The sequence below is a fragment of the Thalassophryne amazonica genome, chromosome 16 (genome assembly GCF_902500255.1).
Source record: "Thalassophryne amazonica chromosome 16, fThaAma1.1, whole genome shotgun sequence".
Lineage (NCBI taxonomy): Eukaryota > Metazoa > Chordata > Actinopteri > Batrachoidiformes > Batrachoididae > Thalassophryne > Thalassophryne amazonica.
In genome coordinates, this window is record NC_047118.1 from 39,883,210 (window position 1) to 39,907,195 (window position 23,986).

General features: G+C 39.3%; 1 protein-coding gene across 4 annotated transcripts in view; it reads right to left on the reverse strand.

The window, feature by feature from the left end:
• The window catches only part of LOC117527323 (transmembrane protein 184B-like), a 72,480-nt gene that overhangs the window by 2,634 nt on the left and 45,860 nt on the right, over positions 1-23,986 (reverse strand). For 3 of the 4 annotated variants that reach the window (XM_034189637.1, XM_034189636.1, XM_034189635.1), the window contains 7 exons: positions 10,421-10,586; positions 3,345-3,435; positions 3,130-3,205; positions 1,960-2,051; positions 918-1,087; positions 610-804; positions 252-278 (listed from right to left, as the gene is read on the reverse strand). In XM_034189637.1, coding sequence (XP_034045528.1) covers positions 252-278; positions 610-804; positions 918-1,087; positions 1,960-2,051; positions 3,130-3,205; positions 3,345-3,435; positions 10,421-10,586 — 817 coding nt within the window. The remainder of the gene's footprint in view (positions 1-251; positions 279-609; positions 805-917; positions 1,088-1,959; positions 2,052-3,129; positions 3,206-3,344; positions 3,436-10,420; positions 10,587-23,986) is intronic. The other variant, XM_034189638.1, reaches the window with a different exon arrangement.

Sequence of the window (23,986 nt, forward strand, 5' to 3'; positions counted from 1 at the left end):
CTCATATTCAACATTGTTCAAACTAAAGTATAAAGCGCTCACATACTACATTCAGTGGCTACAAAAAACAAGTAAAGCATTACAGCAGTGTAACCTTAATTTAAAAACCTTATTTATGCTGGGCAGAGTTATAAACATCAGCGCATTCAAAGTAATGATGCTGAACCACAGTCAACACACAGAAAAGCAAATAAAAGGCACATTAATGAGGGGGCGGACATACAGCACTGTGGCAGACATGTCAGACCTACCATACTGTCCATAGATGGGAAATGAGCCTTTTGGTGTAGCAAAGTGAAGAAGACATAAAGAAAAACAGAAGAGAAGAGAGGGAAAGATAACAAACAAGAAAAATGTAGGAAAAGAAAAGACAATATACTGAGGAAAAGAAATAGTTCTGTTAAAGATAGAAAGTCAAAGTATTAAAGCTTGATCAATTCTTGGGAGTACACAAGTAATCACAGTAATCTTAAACCATCATATGAGGTGGGGGAACGCAACAAAGTACACGATATGCTGTTTTTCACTATCCAACTCTTTATGATCCACTTTTCCACAGTCGTTTATCTGAATTACCACCAGCTTCGTGATTTGAAACACGCCCCTTACCGTATGAATCCAGTCTTTTGTCCATGTAGACTTTGTAAGTAAAGGCATGCCGCAAAGCAACAGCTGCAAAGAACATCTCAATGCAGATGATGAAGTTCTGGTACCCAGCAGCAACCGTTCCCTTCCCCACTGAGAAGTCTGCAGAGGTGATCTGAGGGATGGCGCCACACTTCTCCAGGATGGCGAGTAGCATCCCTGAAAGACACAAAGACAGAGAAAAAAAAGAAGAAAAAAGCACTTTGAGTAATTGTGGCTATAAAAACTACTTGTGTCTATGTGATGCTAGGTCCCGAACCAAGTGTTCTTACCCTGCCAGAAGGAGAGGAAGATGACTGACTTGACCATAAAGAACTTGAGCACAGGGCTATATGGAACAAGTAGGTCACGTGTGGCAAAATAGAAGAGGAAGAGTGCGTAGAGTGACAGGCTGACAGAGATGTTGTAGATGATGGTCACATACAGGTAGCCACTGGCCACACTGGAGGCATGAAAGAGAGAGAGGGAAAAACCAACACATAATTCACATTAGCTTTGACAAACATAAAATAATACTCAAATAATTTGATTACAAAAAATGTTTGCCTCAAGGCTTCGTTTAACGCTGCAGCTGATGCTACAACTTTACAAAGCAGCACACTGAGTAAAATAAAGCCTTTTAAGAGAAAGAGGGGCCACGCTGATCATCTGAAATGGACTTACTGCACATTATATTTAAAAACAAAAAAACAAAAAAAAAAACAAACATGGTTTGGTCCACTGGCTGCTCTCCAACTCCACAGACGAAGCGAAAAGAGACTCACTTGAAGTGAATCATGGCTAATCAAAAAATGCCTTAATTCCAATTTGATAAGTATTTTCATCAACAGGGCGCTATTGATTTATCAATGCATTTTTTTGTGGAAAAGCTGCACTCCACGAGCGTTTTTCACAGGCTGTGTTCATATTCACAAACAGCCTGTTCACAGACTGAGGATTTCACAAATCACCAGCGCTTACGGTCCGGGAAAGTTATGAAACTCATAACGACGTGAAAAAAAAAATTACCCAGGAAAACAGAGAGGGAGCAGCAACATTATGCAACTGCTTAGGGAGAGCCCTGCCACCGTTGATATTGTTTCAAAACACAAAAGTACTTACCAGATTATTTAATTAATCGACAAAATATTCTATTCCAAAAGTATTCAATAGCTGCAGCCCTAAAGCAGTTATAACATAAATGAACAGAGAGGAAATACAAATATATAATAAAATAAATAATAATAATAAATAAATAAATAAATAATAATCGTACAATATAAGAAAACAAAAATTATAGGAAGTCATATGAATACAAGTTATCATGAAACATACTTGAAATCTCCATCTTTGTATTTGCCAAAGGCTTGAAGAATGACAGTTATCACTGCCATCATGGGCTTCACCACACAGAACTGGAGAGTTGCCTGAGAAAGCAACAACAATGAGACAGTGAGAAGGGAAAAATAACAAAAGAGAAATACTGGATCAGCATGGAGAGGCAGATACAGCAATGCTACACAACATCAGAACTGTGTCCATCAGAACTACAACTTGGGGAAAAAACAAACTCGCAATATTTTTGAAAAGCTTAATGACGTAAAAAGCTTTCAATAACAACCTCAGCCTGTTTTTGGCCTTTGGGCCAGTGAGAGGCACCAAACATCATACTCCACTGGCCCAATGGACCAGCAGAGAAAGTGAATACTTAAAATGTAGCTTCAGGTATTAAAGCAAAAAACAAAAACAAAAAACTTCTGACTGAAATTGTTTTATAGCCAAATCATATGCTGTTCAAATCTACCTTCTGTAGAAAACACTTTTGTGATCGCATCCTACAGTTTAAGATAAAACAGTGTGGAGACAGCTACAAAAACAACAAACTGTTCTCCTGTTGAACAAGATTATATTTCACTCACTAACCATTGCTGCCCTTTTCTAATGCAGCATCACATCAGAGTAGGGTGAGGTAAAAAATGTGAAACTGTTGATGGATTGCAGGTGTTACAGGGGAGGCTGTGGAAGGGGTGTCCCCTCCCACAGGTGGGGGTCCGACAAGCCTCCCCTGGGAAAATCTTTTTAATCACAATTTTAGGGGTGAATAGAACAAAGAAAGTCCATATCTGCTCACACATTTTTTTGCATTTTATATCTTACACAGAGTGAGGGTCGTGTTGCTGGTTTGCACTAATACGTTCAAACATTGCAATTTCCACCCCGCATGCAGCAGTGGTTAGAATAGTCGTGTCGAAATAAAATTTTGCACAAAACATTTTCTCAACAAAAGGAACAATTTTGTCGAGAAGCACCTTAAGAAAGTCACATTTTTATTTTTGGCATACTGTAAAGGACCACCCTAATATACAGTTTGTTTGAGCGGAGCTGCGGCATTTCTTCCGATCAGACTGATCTTTTGCTAACTTTAAAATCAAGGTTTAGAAATACTGTTCTTTCATAGACAACAAAATACTGAAATATAAGTGATTAGATCTGTGTTAAAAGTACCTGCTTGCAAAACCTGAGGAAACCAATGGAATAAGTCTTTCTGAAAAGACAACAGGTCCCATACATACAGCTTGACCTTAATAACACACAGTCACAAACATCAAAACAGTTACACATTTTGAAAAAAATATGCATGTATGCTTTTTTTTTTAAATAACACTAATTAAATATGTATTCAACTGAAAGACACAGAAACACAAGAAAATCAGACTCACTCAATGGGTTTTCCTCTGATCTCAGCCATGATGGCACTCTCTCCTCCAAGATATTCATAACACAGACTTAGAAAGTTGTAGATTACAAACGCTGCACACATAAAAAAAACATCATCATCAATTAAAACATACATAAAAGTTATGCCAATTCTCGAAAGGCTCAAATCACATATTCAGAAGACAAATTCTAACAAGACGTCTCCACTTTGCGATGAAAAAGTCATCCTCACACTGTGCCCAAGTCCATATCAAGCATGATCCATCTTTGGACTGCGTCACACAAACCCTGACAATAACAAGTCAAGGTTTTCCAGACTTTGGATAAAGTAAGTAAAGAAGGGAATGAGTGAGTTGAGTGATATGCCCACAAGTCTAATCTAAAGCCCCAGTCACACGGCATTAACGAAGGACACTGAAGCCCAAACGAAAAAGAAATCTGGACTTGCGTTGACTTTCTGAGGCATCATTTAACTGTCGTCCAGCTTCGTTCCTGCAGGTGGTGCTTCATCAGAATTTTCAAATTGTTGATAAATGTGAACGAATCTCGACAAAAACCTCACGTCTTGACGGTTCCTTATCGTTTTCATAGTTTAAGTAATGTCAGTGTTCCGTTTGGTTGTCTTCCAACCTGCCAAGTCCAACATATTGCACGTACGTTGATGATATCTGAACAGATCAATAACCAAAGCTCTGATGAGCTGCATGCAACATCCTTGTATCGCTGATGGCTCGTCCATGGGTGAGACGAAAAGCAATGTTGTCATACAGAAACAGTAGCCGTAAGAACATTTTATCTACTACTTTAACTACACACGTCAAGACAACCAAATCCCGCACCTGCAAGTACTGCGGACATGAGGACAAGGCTGGCTGCACTCGGTCTCATACCTGTCAGTCACATTATCGTGAATGTTTCATTTTGATTTTGTTTAAAATAACAAGGCCGACGTTTGCTTCATTTTTCTTTTGTTAGTTTTGGTTTTGTTTTGTTCCTTTTTTGCACTCTTGATTCAGAGGCTTTGGGTGATGGGGAAGGTGCAGGATCACCATGAATCCAACACTGTCAGCTATGTCAGCTCGTCAACTTTGCTTGCTCTTGCTTGCCTCTACTGGTGGTTGGCTCTCACTGCGGTATTGTAGCACTTCCTGTTCCGGAGCACAGCGGTGTTTTGCTGTATCTGTTAGCTGTTTAATCTGCGCAGTTAGATTGATCTAGTTACCTAGATAACGATTTGTTTCACAGTGTAATCTTCACGTGCCTTAACCTAAAGCACTCCTTCTGCTGAATCACCTCTAAATTATTTACACATTATTCACTTGTGTGTTTTTAGGAATCCGCTAGCTTAGCGCACCTACTAGCTCTTAGCCGGTTTAGCATGGCCGCTTCTCCTGTCTCTCCTGCACTTTTCTGCTCTGGGTGTGAAATGTTTAGTTATTCCTCGGCCTCCTTAGCAGTAATGGTACTTGTAATAAGTGTAGCTTATTTGTAACTTTGGAGGCCAGGCTGGGCGAATTGGAGACTCGGCTCCGCACCGTGGAAAATTCTACAGCTAGCCAGGCCCCTGTAGTCGGTGCGGACCAAGGTATCTTAGCCACCGTTAGTTTCCCTCTGGCAGATCCGAGCAGCCGGGAAAGCAGGCCGACTGGGTGACTGTGAGGAGGAAGCATAGTTCTAAACAGAAGCCCCGTGTACACCGCCAACCCGTTCACATTTCTAACCGTTTTTCCACACTCGACGACACATCCGCCGAGGATCAAACTCTGGTTATTGGCGACTCTGTTTTGAGAAATGTGAAGTAGCGACACCAGCAACCATAGTCAATTGTCTTCCGGGGGCCAGAGCAGGCGACATTGAAGGAAATTTGAAACTACTGACTAAGGCTAAGCGTAAATTTGGTAAGATTGTAATTCACGTCGGCAGTAATGACACCCAGTTACGCCAATCGGAGGTCACTAAAATGAACATTGAATCGGTGTGTAACTTTGCAAAAAACAATGTCGGACTCTGTAGTTTTCTCTGGGCCCCTCCCCAATCAGACCGGGAGTGACATGTTTAGCCGCATGTTCTCCTTGAATTGCTGGCTGTCTGAGTGGTGTCCAAAAAATGAGGTGGGCTTCATAGATAATTGGCAAAGCTTCTGGGGAAAACCTGGTCTTGTTAGGAGAGACGGCATCCATCCCACTTTGGATGGAGCAGCTCTCATTTCTAGAAATCTGGCCAATTTTCTTAAATCCTCTAAACCGTGACTATCCAGGGTTGGGACCAGGAAGCAGAGTTGTAGTCTTACACACCTCTCTGCAGCTTCTCTCCCCCTGACATCCCCTCATTACCCCATCCCCGTAGAGACGGTGCCTGCTCCCAGACCACCAACACCAGTAAAAATCTATTTAAGCATAAAAATTCAAAAAGAAAAAATAATATAGCACCTTCAACTGCACCACAGACTAAAACAGTTAAATGTGGTCTATTAAACAGTAGATCTCTCTCTTCTAAGTCCATGTTAGTAAATTATATAATAATGGATCAACATATTGATTTATTCTGCTTACATAAACCTGGTTACAGCAGGATGAATATGTTAGTTTAAATGATGTCAACACCCCCGAGTCACACTAACTGCCAGAATGCTCGTAGCACGGGCCGAGGGGGGAGGAATTAGCAGCAATCTTCCATTCCAGCTTATTAATTAATCAAAAACCCAGACAGAGCTTTAATTCATTTGAAAGCTTGACTCTTAGTCTTGTCCATCCAAATTGGAAGTCCCAAAAACCTGTTTTATTTGTTATTATCTATCGTCCACCCTGGTCGTTACTGTGAGTTTCTCTGTGAATTTTCAGACCTTTTGTCTGACTTAGTGCTTAGCACAGATAAGATAATTATAGTGGGCGATTTTAACATCCACACAGATGCTGAGAATGACAGCCTCAACACTGCATTTAATCTATTATTAGACTCAATTGGCTTTGCTCAAATGTAAATGAGTCCACCCACCACTTTAATCATATCTTAGATCTTGTTCTGACTTATGGTATGGAAATTGAAGACTTAACAGTATTCCCTGAAAACTCCCTTCTGTCTGATCATTTCTTAATAACATTTACATTTACTCTGATGGACTACCCAGCAGTGGGGAATAAGTTTCATTACACTAGAAGTCTTTCAGAAAGCGCTGTAACTAGGTTTAAGGATATGATTCCTTCTTTATGTTCTCTAATGCCATATACCAACACAGTGCAGAGTAGCTACCTAAACTCTGTAAGTGAGATAGAGTATCTCGTCAATAGTTTACATCCTCATTGAAGACAACTTTGGATGCTGTAGCTCCTCTGAAAAAGAGAGCCTTAAATCAGAAGTGCCTGACTCCATGGTATAACACTCAAACTCGCAGCTTAAAGCAGATAACCCATAAGTTGGAGAGGAAATGGCGTCTCAGTAATTTAGAAGATCTTCACTTAGCCTGGAAAAAGAGTCTGTTGCTCTATAAAAAAGCCCTCCGTAAAGCTAGGACATCTTACTACTCATCACTAATTGAAGAAAATAAGAACAACCCCAGGTTTCTTTTCAGCACTGTAGCCAGGCTGACAAAGAGTCAGAGCTCTATTGAGCCAAGTATCCTTTAACTTTAACTACTAATGACTTCATGACTTTCTTTGCTAATAAAATTTTAACTATTAGAGAAAAAATTACTCATAACCATCCCAAAGACGTATCGTTATCTTTGTCTGCTTTCAGTGATGCCGGGTATTTGGTTAGACTCTTTCTCTCAGATTGTTCTGTCTGAGTTATTTTCATTAGTTACTTCATCCAAACCATCAACATGTCTATTAGACCCATTCCTACCAGGCTGCTCAAGGAAAGCCCTACCATTATTTAATGCTTCGATCTTAAATGTGATCAATCTATCTTTATTAGTTGGCTATGTACCACAGGCTTTTAATGGTGGCAGTAATTAAACCATTACTTAAAAAGCCATCACTTGACCCAGCTATCTTAGCTAATTATAGCCAATCTCCAACCTTCCTTTCTCTCAAAATTCTTGAAAGAGTAGTTGTAAACAGCTAACTGATCATCTGCAGAGGAATGGTCTATTTGAAGAGTTTCAGTCAGGTTTTAGAATTCATTATAGTACAGAAACAGCATTAGTGAAGGTTACAAATGATCTTCTTATGGCCTCAGACAGTGGACTCATCTCTGTGCTTGTTCTGTTAGACCTCAGTGCTGCTTTTGATACTGTTGACCATAAAATTTTATTACAGAGATTAGAGCATGCCATAGGTATTAAAGGCACTGCGCTGCGGGTGGTTTGAATCATATTTATCTAATAGATTACAATTTGTTCATGTAAATGGGGAATCTTCTTCACAACTAAGGTTAATTATGGAGTTCCACAAGGTTCTGTGCTAGGACCAATTTTATTCACTTATACATGCTTCCCCTTAGGCAGTATTATTAGACGGCATTGCTTAAATTTTCATTGTTACGCAGATGATACCCAGCTTATCTATCCATGAAGCCAGAGGACACACACCAATTAGCTAAACTGCAGGATTGTCTTACAGACATAAAGACATGGATGACCTCTAATTTCCTGCTTTAAACTCAGATAAAACTGAAGTTATTGTACTTGGCCCCACAAATCTTAGAAACATGGTGTCTAACCAGATCCTTACTCTGGATGGCATTACCCTGACCTCTAGTAATACTGTGAGAAATCTTGGAGTCATTTTTGATCAGGATATCTCATTCAAAGCGCATATTAAACAAATATGTAGGACTGCTTTTTTGCATTTACGCAATATCTCTAAAATTAGAAAGGTCTTGTCTCAGAGTGATGCCTGAAAAAACTAATTCATGCATTATTTCCTCTAGGCTGGACTATTGTAATTCATTATTATCAGGTTGTCCTAAAAGTTCCTGGAAAAGCCTTCAGTTAATTCAAAATGCTGCAGCTAGAGTACTAACGGGGACTAGGAGAGCATATCTCACCCTATTGGCCTCTCTTCATTGGCTTCCTGTAATTTAGAATAGAATTTAAAATTCTTCTTCTTACTTATAAGGTTTGAATAATCAGGTCCCATCTTATCTTAGGGACCTCATAGTACCATATCACCCCAATAGAGCGCTTCGCTCTCAGACTGCAGGCTTACTTGTAGTTTCCTAGGGTTTGTAAGAGTAGAATGGGAGGCAGAGCCTTCAGCTTCAGGCTCCTCTCCTGTGGAATCTGCCTCCCATTCAGATCAGGGAGACAGACACCCTCTCTACTTTTAAGATTAGGCTTAAAACTTTCCTTTTTGCTAAAGCTTATAGTTAGGGCTGGATCAGGTGACCCTGAACCATCCCTTAGTTATGCTGCTATAGACGTAGACTGCTGGGGGTTCCCATGATGCACTGAGTGGTTTCTTTCTCTTTTTGCTCTCTATGCACCACTCTGCATTAATCATTAGTGACTGATCTCTGCTCCCTCCACAGCATGTCTTTTTCCTGGTTCTCTCCTCAGCCCCAACAGTCCCAGCAGAAGGACTGCCCTCGCTGAACCTGGTTCTGCTGGAGGTTTCTCTCCGTTAAAAGGGAGTTTTTCCTTCCCACTGTCGCCAAGTGCTTGCTCACAGGGGGTCATTTTGACCGTTGGGGTTTTTACGTAATTATTGTATGGCCTTGCCTTACAATATAAAGCACCTTGGGGCAACTGTTTGTTGTGATTTGGCGCTATATAAATTGATTGACTATGACTATGGCTGAGGATCCTGGAGTCCGGTCGCTGTCCAGCGTGGTGGGCTGCTGGAAGAGCGGACCACTGTGTACTGCAACTCAGTTGGTGAACACGCAATGCACGTGTGGGCGGGCGCTCATGCCATCATGATATGCTGATGATTATGTACAGACATGATCACATGAGGACTGGCCAGCGTCTGAGCGCACGGCACAGTGTGAAATTAACGAGCTGGCCGGGCAGGCTGATGTCACTTCCACTATGTAAATTGTAGTTTACAAGACAGACAGAAAGAGTGGAAATTAAATAAGACAAATAAGGGTAAAGGTGTGAACTAATTCATGTGTGATTGCTTTGCTGTGGACATACAGCACCTGTCAGATGACCGCCGACTGTCAGCTGGACCTGACCGTGCACGCAAGGTGCTAAATTAAAAACACAGACATCAGACAGATGCAGAACAAAAATAATAATAATATAAAATAAAATCACAGAACAAAGGAACAGAGAGTGAGCCTTTTTTTCTGTGAGCTGATGAGATCTGCAGACAAAGGTGGGCATGTCCCTGTGACCTACAGCTGTTCAGATATCTGTGCTTGCAAGTCACAGCTGAAGAACACCCGTAGTGCTTTGTAGAATATGACCTCACATAACTTCACTGTGAGGCACGGATGTTGGCATGTTGTCCTCATGTGGAAATAAATTAAAACACATATCACGTCGGCTGACCGTCGCATCAGCGCACTGCAATGCTGGTGAATATCGTGTCATGCAGAAAATCACCGCAAGGTACATGTATCTCTGGGATTTCCCCACATTGTAATAATTAAAATATAACATATATAAACCAATCATACAATCCTATATTTAAAAAAGAAAAAGGCAATACATGAGTAGAAAAGGTGACTGCTTATTACTTAAGAAAGCATGCGAACAATAAACAGAAATGATTTATTCCCAATTTTTCCCAAAATGTTCAGACATTTTTTGTGGCAGGCCGATAAGACACAGAGCATAAAAATGTTCTGTTCACAAACAGGTACCTTCTTAAAGCTCTCAAGAATTTGTTCAGTTTAATATAGTTGCTAAGAAACAAGTTTCCCCTCCCCAGCAATCCCAGCAAGCCACAAAAACAAGAGAACAAAGATGGCAGCCTTTGTAAATCAAGACACTGGAAAGGCCATCTGCCACTGGGATATCACAATCCAAACTCTCACAATCGCAATTCCACTGGGAATCAGAGGGCACAAATTGCAACAAAAACCTTTCACTCTCACAGCTGCTGCCAATAATAGATCATTCACAACAAGCAACCTACAGCAAACAATATTAGGATACAGTTAAATAGTTCCTTTCTTCCCTCACCTTCATAGCAGTCACGGACTGTGTCAAAGTACACGTAGTACTCCTCGTTGGTGAAGAACAGAAGGCTGAGCCAGGAGTCAAAGGCATAAATGGGAACTATAAAGAGGATCCTCACAATGTGCCTCTGTTCATTTGGAGAGCTGTAGTAACGCAGATGCATGTAGATCTAAAAAGAAGAAAATAAACACCTGAGATCAAAGCAGATTTTTTCCATGTTTTCTTGTGTCCTTTTTTGAAATATTTTACATGCAGTTGACAATACAAATTTTCTCAAGGGGTGGGTACTGGGGGGGGGGATTCTGACTAAGACAAGTGTTCTCAGGTTTCATTTACGTACTTTCAATTTCCCATTAGACAGCAACTAACAGTCAAACCAGACACAGCCAGGGAGCTTGCCTTCTTCACTTTGACTGGACACAGTTCATCTGTCTAAACATGGAAAAGTAGTGCCAAGAAAAGTAGGCCTTTTCCAAAATATTCTCAATGTTTAGACCTCAATGTTTTAGGACCTGGGCTACTAATATGGAGAACTGGGTTCAACATATTACTTAAGAAATCATGTATGTACATGTGATTTCTTAGTTTTTTTATTTAATAAATTTGCAAAAATCTAAAAAGTCACATCATCATTATGGGGTACTGTTTCTGTGAAGGCTCTCAGTTGTCCAGGTGGTTTCAATAGTAGAGAAGCTTGACTCTTCGACTGGACTGGGTTGCTTGACGCGAGGACGTTTCGCTTCTAATCGCAGAAGCTTCCTCAGCTATATTTCTTGCTCTGGTAGTCTGACTGTCTTGATTCCTGGCACATGCATATTTATTTTGCATAAATATGCAAAAATTAAACAAAAAAAAAAAACCTTTTCATGTTGTCATTATGGAATGTAAGACTAACATAAAATGTGGACAAAGTGAAGCACTGGGAATACTTTCCGGATGCACCATATGAAGACATCATTGGTCTAAACCTGCACTGACCTGCATGTTTCCATCAGTTTCTATTTTGTAATAGTTTAAACAATAAAAATCAAGTTCCATATTTTCCGGAGTGTAAGTCTCACCTGTCCAGATGTGCCTCTTGAAGAGAAAGAGAGAAAAAAAATGTATAAGTTGCATGTACCACTTCATGTAACTATAAGCAAAATTAATTTAATCTGTGCATTATGTAAGAATTAAACAACGAGTAGACTCCGCCTTGTGCATTCAAACCGTATAATGCACGACTTCGAGTTGTTTAATTCCCTTATACCATGGTCCCACACAATGGCTAACACACAAATATTTATTTAAGTAACAGAACTTGATAAAAATGTGTGAGTATTTGGGACTACAACCCCTGGCAAAAATTATGGAATCACCGGCCTCGGAGGATGTTCATTCTGTTGTTTAATTTTGTAGAAAAAAAGCAGATCACAGACATGACACAAAACTAAAGTCTTTCAAATGGCAACTTTCTGGCTTTAAGAAACACTATAAGAAATCAGGAAAAAAAAATTGTGGTAGTCAGTAACGGTTACTTTTTTAGACCAAGCAGAGGGAAAAAATTATGGAATCACTCAATTCTGAGGAAAAAATTATGGAATCATGAAAAACAAAAGAACGCTCCAACACATCACTAGTATTTGTTGCACCACCTCTGGCTTTTATAACAGCTTGCAGTCTGGGGCATGGACTTAATGAGGACAAACAGTACTCTTCATACAATCTGGCTCCAACTTTCTCTGATGCTGTTGCCAGATCAGCTTGCAGGTTGGAGCCTTGTCATGGACCATTTTCTTCAACTTCCACCAAAGATTTTCAACTGGTAAGATCCGGACTATTTGCAGGCCATGACATTGACCCTATGTCTTTTTGCAAGGAATGTTTTCACAGTTTTTGCTCTATGGCAAGATGCATTATCATCTTGAAAAATGATTTCATCATCCCCAAACATCCTTTCAATTGATGGGATAAGAAAAGTGTCCAAAATATCAACGTAAACTTGTGCATTTATTGATGATGTAATGACAGCCATCTCCCCAGTGCCTTTACCTGACATGCAGCGCCATATCATCAATGACTGTGGAAATTTACATGTTCTCTTCAGGCAGTCATCTTTATAAATATCATTGGAACGGCACCAAACAAAAGTTCCAGCATCATCACCTTGCCCAATGCAGATTCGAGATTCATCGCTGAATATGACTTTCATCCAGTCATCCACAGTTCACGGTTGCTTTTCCTTAGCCCATTGTAACCGTGTTTTTTTCTGTTTAGATGTTAATGATGGCTTTCGTTTAGCTTTTCTGTATGTAAATCCCATTTCCTTTAGGCGGTTTCTTACAGTTCGATCACAGACGTTGACGCCAGTTTCCTCCCATTCGTTCCTCATTTGTTTGTTGTGCATTTTCGATTTTTGAGACATATTGCTTTGTTTTCCATCTTGATGCTTTGATGTCTTCCTTGGTCTACCAGTATGTTTGCCTTTAACAACCTTCCGATGTTGTTTGTATTTGGTCCAGAGTTTAGACACAGCTGACTGTGAACAACCAACATCTTTTGCAACATTGCATGATGATTTACCCTCTTTTAAGAGTCTGATAATCCTCTCCTTTGTTTCAATTGACATCTCTCGTGTTGGAGCCATGATTCATGTCAGTCCACCTGGTGCAACAGCTCTCCAAGGTGTGATCACTCCTTTTTAGATGCAGATTAATGAGATCTGATTTGATGCAGGTGTTAGTTTTGGGGATGAAAATTTACAGGGTGATTCCATAATTTATTCCTCAGAATTGAGTGAGTCCATATTTTTTCCCTCTGCTTGGTCTAAAAAAGTAACTGTTACTGACTGCCACAATTTTTTTTCCTGATTTCTTATAGTGTTTCTTAAAGGCAGAAAGTTGCCATTTGAAATTACTTTAGTTTTGTGTCATGTCTGTGATCTGCTTTTTTTCTACAAAATTAAACAACAGAATGAACATCCTCCGAGGCCGGTGAGTCCATAATTATTGCCAGGGGTTGTAGAAGCTCTGAAATGCAATCTGGGACTATTCCAGACAATAAACTGGAGTGAGTGCAGCATCCATTTAGGTGAGAAAAAAACAAAACAACTTTCCTTATTAAAATTTCTAGTAGTATTCTGCTCTTACTACGATGCAGCAGTTTTCTAGTTTGGCAGATAGTTCTGGAGGAAATCGCTGAAGAAATTAACAAATTGAAAATATGGTTTGACCGAAACAAACTGTCATTAAACTTAAATAAGACAGGGATGAAATGCAGGTGTAAGAGACACTAGGTGTTCACAGGAAACATTTATTTCTGTATGTATTTATTTATGTATGTTCACTGTTAGTTGCTATTTATATTTTCTGTTGTGTTTCTATTCAGGTTCTTTTTGTCTCTTTCTCTAAAATTGTATATAATAAGCATTAGATTACTAATATATAAACAAAAATAAATTTAAGAAATATTACAATTTGAAAACAAATGCACCCGAACGTGATGACAGCTGCAAATGCGTAATGCTATCTTTTAACATTGAAATGCCATAGACATGCTAACGTGTTAGCATCGCTCCCGTTTTTAAGTTATAAAATACATCAACTGTTTCAGAAGACCATAACAGGTCGGTTTAACATAGAAAAGGTAAATAATACTCACAGACATATGCTCTTTAGGGTTTTAGCGGTGGAAAATTAAGAAAAAGTATAAACGAAGCAACAGATCGAACTATTGCTTCAATCTGCGAACCACTGCTTCGATTGGTTCAAGGTTCAGAGGAAAGCCGTGCTGCAGAAAAGTTGATCAGGGACCCGCTGCAGGGTCTGTAATCAATGTAGAGAAATGATCATTTTCCTGACAAACACCCCCCAAAACAACTGTGCACTGTTGTGATCGGTCCTTTTGATCGGCGCATTTTGCCGATCACCGATCAAACCGATCAAGGCGTGATCGGCCGATAATGATCGGTGGCCGATCGATCGGCGCACCTCTATGAGTGGTAATTGTATCTCATCTCTGAAGATACGACAAAAAGGCTTCAGTTACGAAGTCCCTGCCCCCGTGTATTCAAAAGAATAAAGGCAGTTTAATGTTGTGTTTCTCATGTCCACTGCCATGAAAATGTGCAGAATATTTTTTTCTTTTTTTTGGGGGGGGGGGGGGGGGTGTTTATACAGAGAAGGTACATGATCACATTCGTGGGGTTTTTTTGTTTTTTTTTTTAGCCACGGGTAGAACTCAGGCTGAGCAATATCTAAACAAAAGGGCAAGTTTCACTTTCAAGTCCATATACGAGGTCTGTCCATAAGTATAGGTCCTTTTTATTTTTTTCAAAAACTATATGGATTTCATTCATATGTTTTTACGTCAGACATGCTTGAACCCTCGTGCGCATGCGTGAGTTTTTCCACGCCTGTCAGTGACGTCATTCGCCTGTGAGCACCAATAAGGCTGATGGTTGTGCACAATGGCAGGCAGGAGATACTGAAAACAGGAAAAAAAAAGTATTTAACACTAAAAAAAAACTCCCTCACTACAAGGTCAAAAGGAACGCTTGGGGTTTTCTTTTGCCATTTTGAAAGACCAGCTATTCTTAACAAGGTGATGTGCACTCAAAAGCGCTGGTGGGCAGGGTGAGTATGATCAGAGGTCTTTCTTCAAACTGGTAGATGTGCGTGTTACAATTTCTATGCAAAGTGTGGAATTTACCAGTTTTTATTTATGTGCGTGTGCAACTTGTACTTATGTGCCGACATACGCTGTATACACACAGCTCTCTGACTGTGCATACACTCGCCATCTAGTGGTAGAACAAGGAAACTACAACTAGAAAGCATTGCTGTCGTCACAGCATGCTACCTCATCTGCATATGTTCTTTATTTCCTCAAATTAATAAGTACACAATTAGTAATTATGTGGAGGTAGAAACAGATATGTAGCTTCACTGCTGTCAAAACCTACAAAAGACACCTGTGTGAACTAAACAGCAGCTTTTGGCTTCAACCTCAGCAACAAGCACCTCGAACAAGACATAAAGAAAATAGTTACCCTCCTGAAATTTTGTGTAAAAAATCCAACAACACTATTTTCATTGCTGAAATTTCAAATGGAGAGATTTTAGCTTAATAAACACAGCAGCTCGGCGATGTAGCGGGAGAACAAAGGATTCATGGACAGCTGTAACAACCAATCATTGGTTTATCGACTGTTCATTGCAATGTTTTATGCTTTTTGTGTTTTTCATAAAACTTGTTAAAATTGTGCCCCTAAGTGACTGTGAAGTCTGAACTAAAAAATAATACAACAGCAATATGTGACTTGTCAACACATGGTTTTTTAAACAGATGTTTTGTTACCATATATGGTCAATTAAGGCATTTTTGAATGCAAATGACCACGAACAGTCAGGAGTGGTTTAGAACACATGGGATTTATGAATAGCCGATACTTACTGATGTACGTATGACCAGCATGCACCTGTTTGATAAATATGGATTTTATATTATTTTTGTACTTACATATTAAAATTTGTTTGGCAAGCATGTGCCTGTTATTCAGAGGATGACTGTTTTTTGTTTTGTTTTTTAGTACCTCCACAGTTATGAAAATTGCAGTTAATGTGCTGATAACCCTATAAGCACTTTGAAATTTAATCCCTGGGCATTTTTTGTGACCAGTCCCAGTGGGTACTGTTGAATTCTACCATGGAAAATCCTGATGCAGGATAACACCAAATGTATACAATATGTACCTTGAGAGTGACTATAATAATCAAAATGTGTTGCTACATTGCTGTTTGTGTATTCAGCAGCTGTTTGAGCTGCAGTAATAAAAATGAAACCACTCCAAGGGGGCTGACAATATTCTTATAATGTTGTTGCTTTTGGAGCCAGACTGTGAAGGTGAAAGTGTTTTAACTCCGGCATCTGTTGTGAAATCAATTATTTTCTTTACATACTGTACAAAAAAAAAAAAAAATTGAAATTGATACTGTATGATCTCAATTATTTACTCCTATACAACTCAATTTCTCGTATTTTAATCATCAAATTATTATAATATCCACAGGCAGGAAATGATCAAAACAAACTTAAAGCATGAGTCACTATTATTTATTAAAGGTCATTGACAAAAAGAATGTTAACATGTCAACTAGCTTAATTTTTGTGCACACTGTAAATGATTTACTGTGAAACATTAGAAGAAGTCTGAGTTGCTGTTCCATCTGTCAGTATGTAAAGTGTGTAAACACTGAGTGAACTGTGGGTCTCACCGACAAGGTTTTCCCAGAGCCAGTCTGAGCAATTCCCACCATGTCTCTTCCACTGAGGGCCACAGGAAAACCCTGTGCCTGGATGGCTGTGGGCTCCTTGAAGTTCTGCTGCATCAGCACATCCATAACATATTCTACAAAGTGAGAGACATCAGGCTGGATCTCACACACACACACACACACACCACACACACACACACACACACACACACACACACACACACACACAATAGAGTTGCATGTGCAAATATAGAGATATTCGCACAAAGTGAATTCTTTCCAGGCCCAAAGGTTTCTGGAATGTGAACGTGTTTACACGTGCTTACGAGGAAATTGTGCTTGGTGGAAGTTGGCCACTGGTTTTGGGCAGCCTGAACCTCGAACAGTAATTTCCTTCTTTCGTCGATAGTCCTCAATGTCATACTGAAAACAGAATAAAAACATACAAACGCAAACCCAATCCATGATACAGCAAAGACAAAAGAAGATAATAATTAAATATTAATTAGGGTATCCCATAATATACTGGGGGATAAGTGAGGTATACCCTGAACAGATCCCCAGACCATCACAGCACATAAATCACATTTTCGTTAAACAAAAACTTTTATTTTGGATTTTCACTGAAATCAACATTTCCTCTGAAGTGCTGATGTATCATTGTCTGTATGAATGGTTGGCATCCTGCATTATGTTTGTACACCTTTCTGCCTTACAATCTAAGAGATTAGGCTTCTGCGGGGGTCAACCTTTCCCTTTACAAAAACAAATACATGGTTATTGTTATGTACAGTAGACAACTACACAACAGACAACTCAATTTGGGTTATTTTTCTCAAAATCTATGGATGGCTGGAGAAGGAAATGTTTGTGATCCATTAATGGTGGCTTAGTGGTTAGCACTGCTGCTTCACTGCAAAAAGGTTGTGGGATCGCTTCCTGCCTGGGCCTTTCTGTGTGCAGTTTGCATGTTCTCCCGTGTCTGTGTGGGTACTCAGGCACTCCGGTTTCCTCCCACAATCAAAAACACGCTTATTTAGGTTCTGCTCCGTTCTCTGCCCCTGACCGAGGCAGTGTCTCTACATCTGGAGTTGGTCCCCGGGTGTTGGGCTGTCGCTGCCCACTGCTCCTACTGTGTCTAACTATATGTAGGATGGTTGCTGGCTGCTGGAAGCTCAATTTCCTTGAGGGAGTCTTCCCAAGGGATTAATAAAGTTCTAATCTAAATGCAGAGGACAAATTTGTATGGGTGCACAATGACAATAAAGGTCATTATTATTATGTGCCTTTGCTTAACTGAAGTCAAGTAACTATATTTTTTTAATGTTGTATATGATAATAAAGTTGCAAAACCAGATGTCATTGCTTTAAACCCCCCACCATCATTAAAGCAGTATAAATGGTTAGCAATTTGATGCCCTGGCAAGGGTGGTACAAGCAATGAATGAAGCTACCATCATAATTTCCTTTAAGAACAGAACTGTATCTAGAATGAAGAATTCAATATTTTATTTTTCGGCCCCAGGACCGCTTTGTATGGACTATTCTGTGTTTCCAGACTTGACTTGCAATGATTCTGCTCCCTTCCAATTTGAGAGCCATTGTTAAAGAGTCAATATTCCACCGGAAGGTTTTACTGGATATTACTAAAAATACCTGGCCCATTCGCTGCACTTCAGGATGTTCAGTGTAGAAGTTCTTCTCAAATTTGGGAAGCTCATTCAGGTCCCATCTCTTCTTTCGCAAACGCTCTCCAGGGTTCCCAAACTTTTTGCCCAGTGGTGGACCACCTCTGTTTGACCCAAAACGAGTATTTCTGCAAAGGCAGGATAACAGATTATGTAGATTTTACTTTATTATTCCCTACGGGGAAAATACAACAATATATCAGCCAAGCCAAACACATAAGGGAAGGGGTAAGTAGTTACGTTTTAATTTAGGCTGTCTGCCCCCTGTTGGTCGGTTGAGGTAATACGTTGGCTATACAGTATATAATATATATGATGTTGAAAAGAAAAAAGTGTTTTTGCCTATAATCTAGAATTAAAAGCAGGGTTTCAACCGATTTCGAACTTTTTGTTCCAACAGTGTGCGCAAGATTAAAAAAAATAATAATAAATCATCGTCTGGTGCGCAGCATCCTCCTCCGTGCCATCACTTCTGATGGCTTTAAAATCATTCCAGGGTCGGTTTGTGTGTTTTTATCATCCGACGCCACTGCCAGGACTGTATCTGATCGACAAAGCACTCTCTACAGGCAAACTCATTTTTAAACAGAGCTCATTTTAAAAACAGCAGCGCACACGCTAGTTCATCTTAGCCGCTTACCCTCCTCTGTCACGGCCACGGTCCCGATCTCTGTCTCCATAAGAACCTCTCATTTTGACGGCACACTGCTTTAAGTGATATTCACAGAGTCAGACCGGTGAAACGTGTATTTACTACTATCAGCTTATTTAACTTCTTTTAGCCTTTATGCACCTTTTCTTTTACCTAGCTTAATGGTGCTAAGCTAGCTAATTCCAGCAATTTGTGCCGTTAACTTGGAGCGGCAAGTTAAACCAAGCGGACTAAAATACCCCTTTTCTTATAAGCCTTTTAAATTACCATAATTTAATATAAAAATCCCATGTTTATAAATGGAGAAAACCCCAAAATATTACTCAAACCAGCAAATGCAAGCAACGGTTACAAGATTGTATGGCTGCAGCCGGCGAGTGGAGACAAGGGAAGCTACGATTCGATTGGCTAGTTTAGATACGCCCCTCCCCTCGTCTGTTCCACTTTGAGCATCACTTTTACACCTACGAGTGCAGCAAATAAAAGTGTTTAGAGCGGAACACATGCAGCAAATTCCGAGCAAATACTTAGACATTCCTCTTTTGGGGAAAAAAAAACGATTGGCTACTTGAAATTTCAATCAGCGGTCAGGTAGGGGTCAAATGAAGAATTACACAGGGGTCAAAATTAAAAGATGCTCCAGTCATGTTGAGAACTACATCACATTATTTGACTGATCATAAATATTCCATAAAGGTATATTTGGACTATCTGTGACTGAATTCTATGGAGTTATGGGATTAAAACAAGAATGGTGACAAAGGTCAGCTTCAGTTACAGGGGTCAAATGTTAAAGTTGCTCCAATTTTGGTAAAAAGTGATGCAAATTACAAGTTAACGGGGTTTTAAAAAGGAATAGTTTGGACCATGTATCATGCTTAGTAGTTACCACGTTACGGGGTAACATATGTCACTTGTCATAGAATCCAATGGATGTTGACCTTGTTTAACCTTTACTTTAGAGACCAAGCATTCAGCACTGCCCAAACTATTCCATTTATTAATCCTATTAGCTCAACCAATAATTTGCATTACATTTTACCAAAATTGGAGCAACTTTAATTTTTGACCCCTGTACAAACTGAAATTGACCTTTGTCACCATTCTTGCTGTTTTTACCCATGAACTCCATAACATTCAAAGATAGTCCAAACTATACCTTTTGGAATCTTTATGCTCAAATAACGTGGTGTAGTTTTCAATTTGATTGGAGCATTCTTAATTTTTTTTACCCCGTGTAATGCTTCAATTGACCCCTACCTGGCTGCCTATTGAAAATTCAAGTGGCCAGTCAGTTTTTTCAAGAGTAATGTCTAAGGTGTATTTGTGTCAAATTTGGTGCTTGTATCACCATTTGAAGGATTGTTTCAGTTATCTGCTACATTATACTGGGTGCTGTTTGTGAAAACAGAAGCATATTTGACTCATGTCATCCTGCCTTATGATGTAATGAAGATCTCATGTCTATGTTTTACATTAAAAATCTCAAAACAGTTGAACTATAATGCAACTCTAAGATTATCATAGAATACTTTACATCAATTCCTGACAGAATCTCAAGTAGTTTTCAAAATACAAAAACATTTTTTTCACAATATCACAAAATGCTGGCTGCTGCACTTTTGGGTTAAAATGCCATAGCAGATGCTTCTAAAATATGACAACACAAAAGGCTCTGGTTACCATTTGCCTATTACTTTTATTTAACACCAAGAGAATCTAATACAGCATCAAAAATAACAAATATACAAATTAAGAAAAATATATAACAAAAATAATGCAGAATGAAAATATTAAAATGTATACATATTAAAACAAAGCACTATTCCAAGCAATGCCTTTATATTCACCTGCCATATATTTAGTCGTTTTGCAGTTACTTAGCTGATACTATTAAAACTTTTTCTTTCTTGAATTACATATATGTCATATATTCAGCTCTACTATAAAGTTGCAACTTTTATAATCATGTATCAAAACTACCATTCAATATAGTTTTAAGCTCAACTGAGATGTTTCATAATTGTGTTCTTGTTAAGATCATAATACAAGTAAGGCATTGGATTTCACTTTTTCCAGTACAAATGTACCATCTGAATTTTTACATAAAATACATTCACTAGTAGAGTTCACAATTCAGCAACAAATTTCATCAGTCCTGCCAGCTGAATTCAGTGAATTGTGAGTGCACATTTTGTTGAGTGTGAACATCAATGCAGTTTTGTAAAGACGAACAATCATCCTTAGGTTTAACTTGCTAGTCTTCAACAGATTTACTTTTCTGTTCTAACAGCATTAATTTCTCATGCGGTCTGCAGACGTCAGTCAAGTTGGTTTTCATGGTATTCTGGATTTGACAACTTGTGACCCAGTTAAATGCACATTTAGGAGCAGCATTGGGCTGAAAAAGCAATTGTTTCAGAGATGTATGGAGACATTTCTCACTCTGAGCTGTTCTCAAATAAACACATCCAACTTCTATACTGGCTGATAAAATATACACAAAGAATCAGATGACAAAAAGTATGAAAAATGACCAAAAATACAGTTACAGTTCCCATTTCAAAACTGATGTCAAATCTAAACAACAGAAAGCAACAGCCCCCCGACACTTACGGTTATATTTTTCATTCCATTCTTACATGTGCATGCCAAGATCACACTTTTCCAGACAAAAAGTTCAATCACATTTACAGCCCCCTTAGTATTTCCATATTGATTATTCCATGGCTTTGTCTGTTTTTCCACACCATATTTAGGCTGATTTCATCACTGCTATTATCCACAGTGCTGCCAATATAACCAGGACAAGTCGAGGCAGGCCTGATCCATGTTGAGTGTAATGCCCTTAATTATAGGATTACAATCTGTAGCACACCACAGCTGGTCTAGCTCTGCAGGAAAGCGTCATCATCCTCCATAATCTGTGTGGATGTTGTCCATGCGACAATCCCACACGGCTGCACAAAAAATCTTTCCCACAGCTGTTCTCTCAGTGCAAACAACACTTAATCACAGTGTGGGAGGGGCACCGAACAAATGGGTGACTGGAGTCCCTCATACAGGCGTTTATGTGGAACCCACAACAAAAACACACACTTGTGATTAATCATTTTTTTCCTGAAATGATGAGTCGTCAACAGACTTTCGACCAATACAAGAGACCGTCCAGCTTATACAGCATTTAAATAAAAATATTATGATCATAGCACACTGAAAAGAATTCCAACATTGTAAATGCGCCACATAATCAAATGAAAAATTTGAAACTGGAGTGCAGGATGTCTTACCTTTTATTTGGCAATATTTCACAGAGGCAGAGTTGGCATTGTGACAAGGATACAAAGTTAGAAATCAAAGGATGACTCTACCTTGTTTCCACCCACCCCAGATTTGAGATGGCACTTGTCTGCTTTAACACACAGTATGTCGCGCATACTGCAGTGTTTAAGTTGTAGCACAAGAATGCCTGAGTAGGCACATTTAGTTGACCCGTGCTGATTTAGACTCTTCATTTTGAGTGGTGGCAAATAAGCGATGAGTAAAATTATTGTGTGATGAGTATTAAAGACTTCAAACTGACTGTACTTCAGTACCGTGTATAAATCCAAGTAATAAACTTTCACACAAATCTTCATGCCTTCGTTTCTTCTTTTTTTTTCCCCACCCTTGTGAACTTCTGTTTCACAACATTCCAAACATCTGGTACAAGTGAGATCTTATATTGTTGTCTAAACATGAACAAAAAATGTATCTTAAAATCTGATATTCACTGTTTAGGCTGCAACAAAAATGATCTAATTTATTCGAGATAGCTGAGTAAAATACAACAATTCAAGAGTAAATAAAGTGAACTTGTGTAGATGTGTGTTCACTTATTAGAACTCGTCGTCAGAGCTGAGCAGTAGGGTCTTTTCATTGTCTCCGCGGGTGCTGACATTACTGTGGCTGCGGGACAGCGGCGGCCCCCCACCTCGCTCCAGGGTGGACTGCTGGGTGTACTGCTGGTAAGCTGGGAGAAAGTTATGGATGGCATCCTGGACCATGTCCCCGGGGTTCATGGTCTCCTTCAGGCTGCTGGAGATGCTTTTCATTGGGCACAGCGGCCTGGAGGTGGAATGGGAAAAACAGAATATTAATAAAAATCATGATGTGAGGGGAGGGGCATATGTAAATAGAGTGCCTTGATTAGAGAGAGTGGCGTCAACTCAGAACAAGGCGCCATTTTGGGTCTAACTGCGCTGAACTACTGAATGAACCTTTAATGTTTATAACATTTTTTAAATAATTTAACCACATACAGCAACACATCCAGGTACAGGTACTATTAAAATAAATATAAAAATAGTTAAGATATCAAATTTACAATTTATAATGATTTATTTAATTAATTTAAAGCCTGATTCATGCAGCTGCACAGCTGTAATTCCGTGTCATGGAATGACGTGCGTGACAGTTTTAAAGTTCTCTGTCTCTGGATTATGCTTTGTTCTGGACTAATTTGACCCTCAACAAGCTTTTTGTTTTACAATCATCACCTCCAAATCAAAGGTAAGGTGAACAATTTCCTTTTAATCGACTACGTACTGTAAATTTGTGGACTTTTCTGATCCATTTGCAATCAGCCCGCGCTGTAAAAACTGTTATAATATGATGGCAGACGAAGGATTGAAAGCAGAAAATGTGTGTCTGATTTAACAGGTGCACGCCAGGCTTCAGGTCCCAGTTTGAACACGGTTTGAAAAAATAAACGGTCGGACTTTTAATCAGAGAAATGACTCTGGTCCCACTTTCCTCAAATCGGCAAGTGTCAGAGCTGAACTTTAATTTGTACCTCTGCACGTCCAGACTGCTCTGGGTTTTTTATGGAAATACACTGCGATTGGATGGGACATTTTATCCAATGTGAGCGAGATGTATGTAATGGATTAGTTACAGTCAGGAGGCGCCGAACATCTATGGGAATCCTGAATCA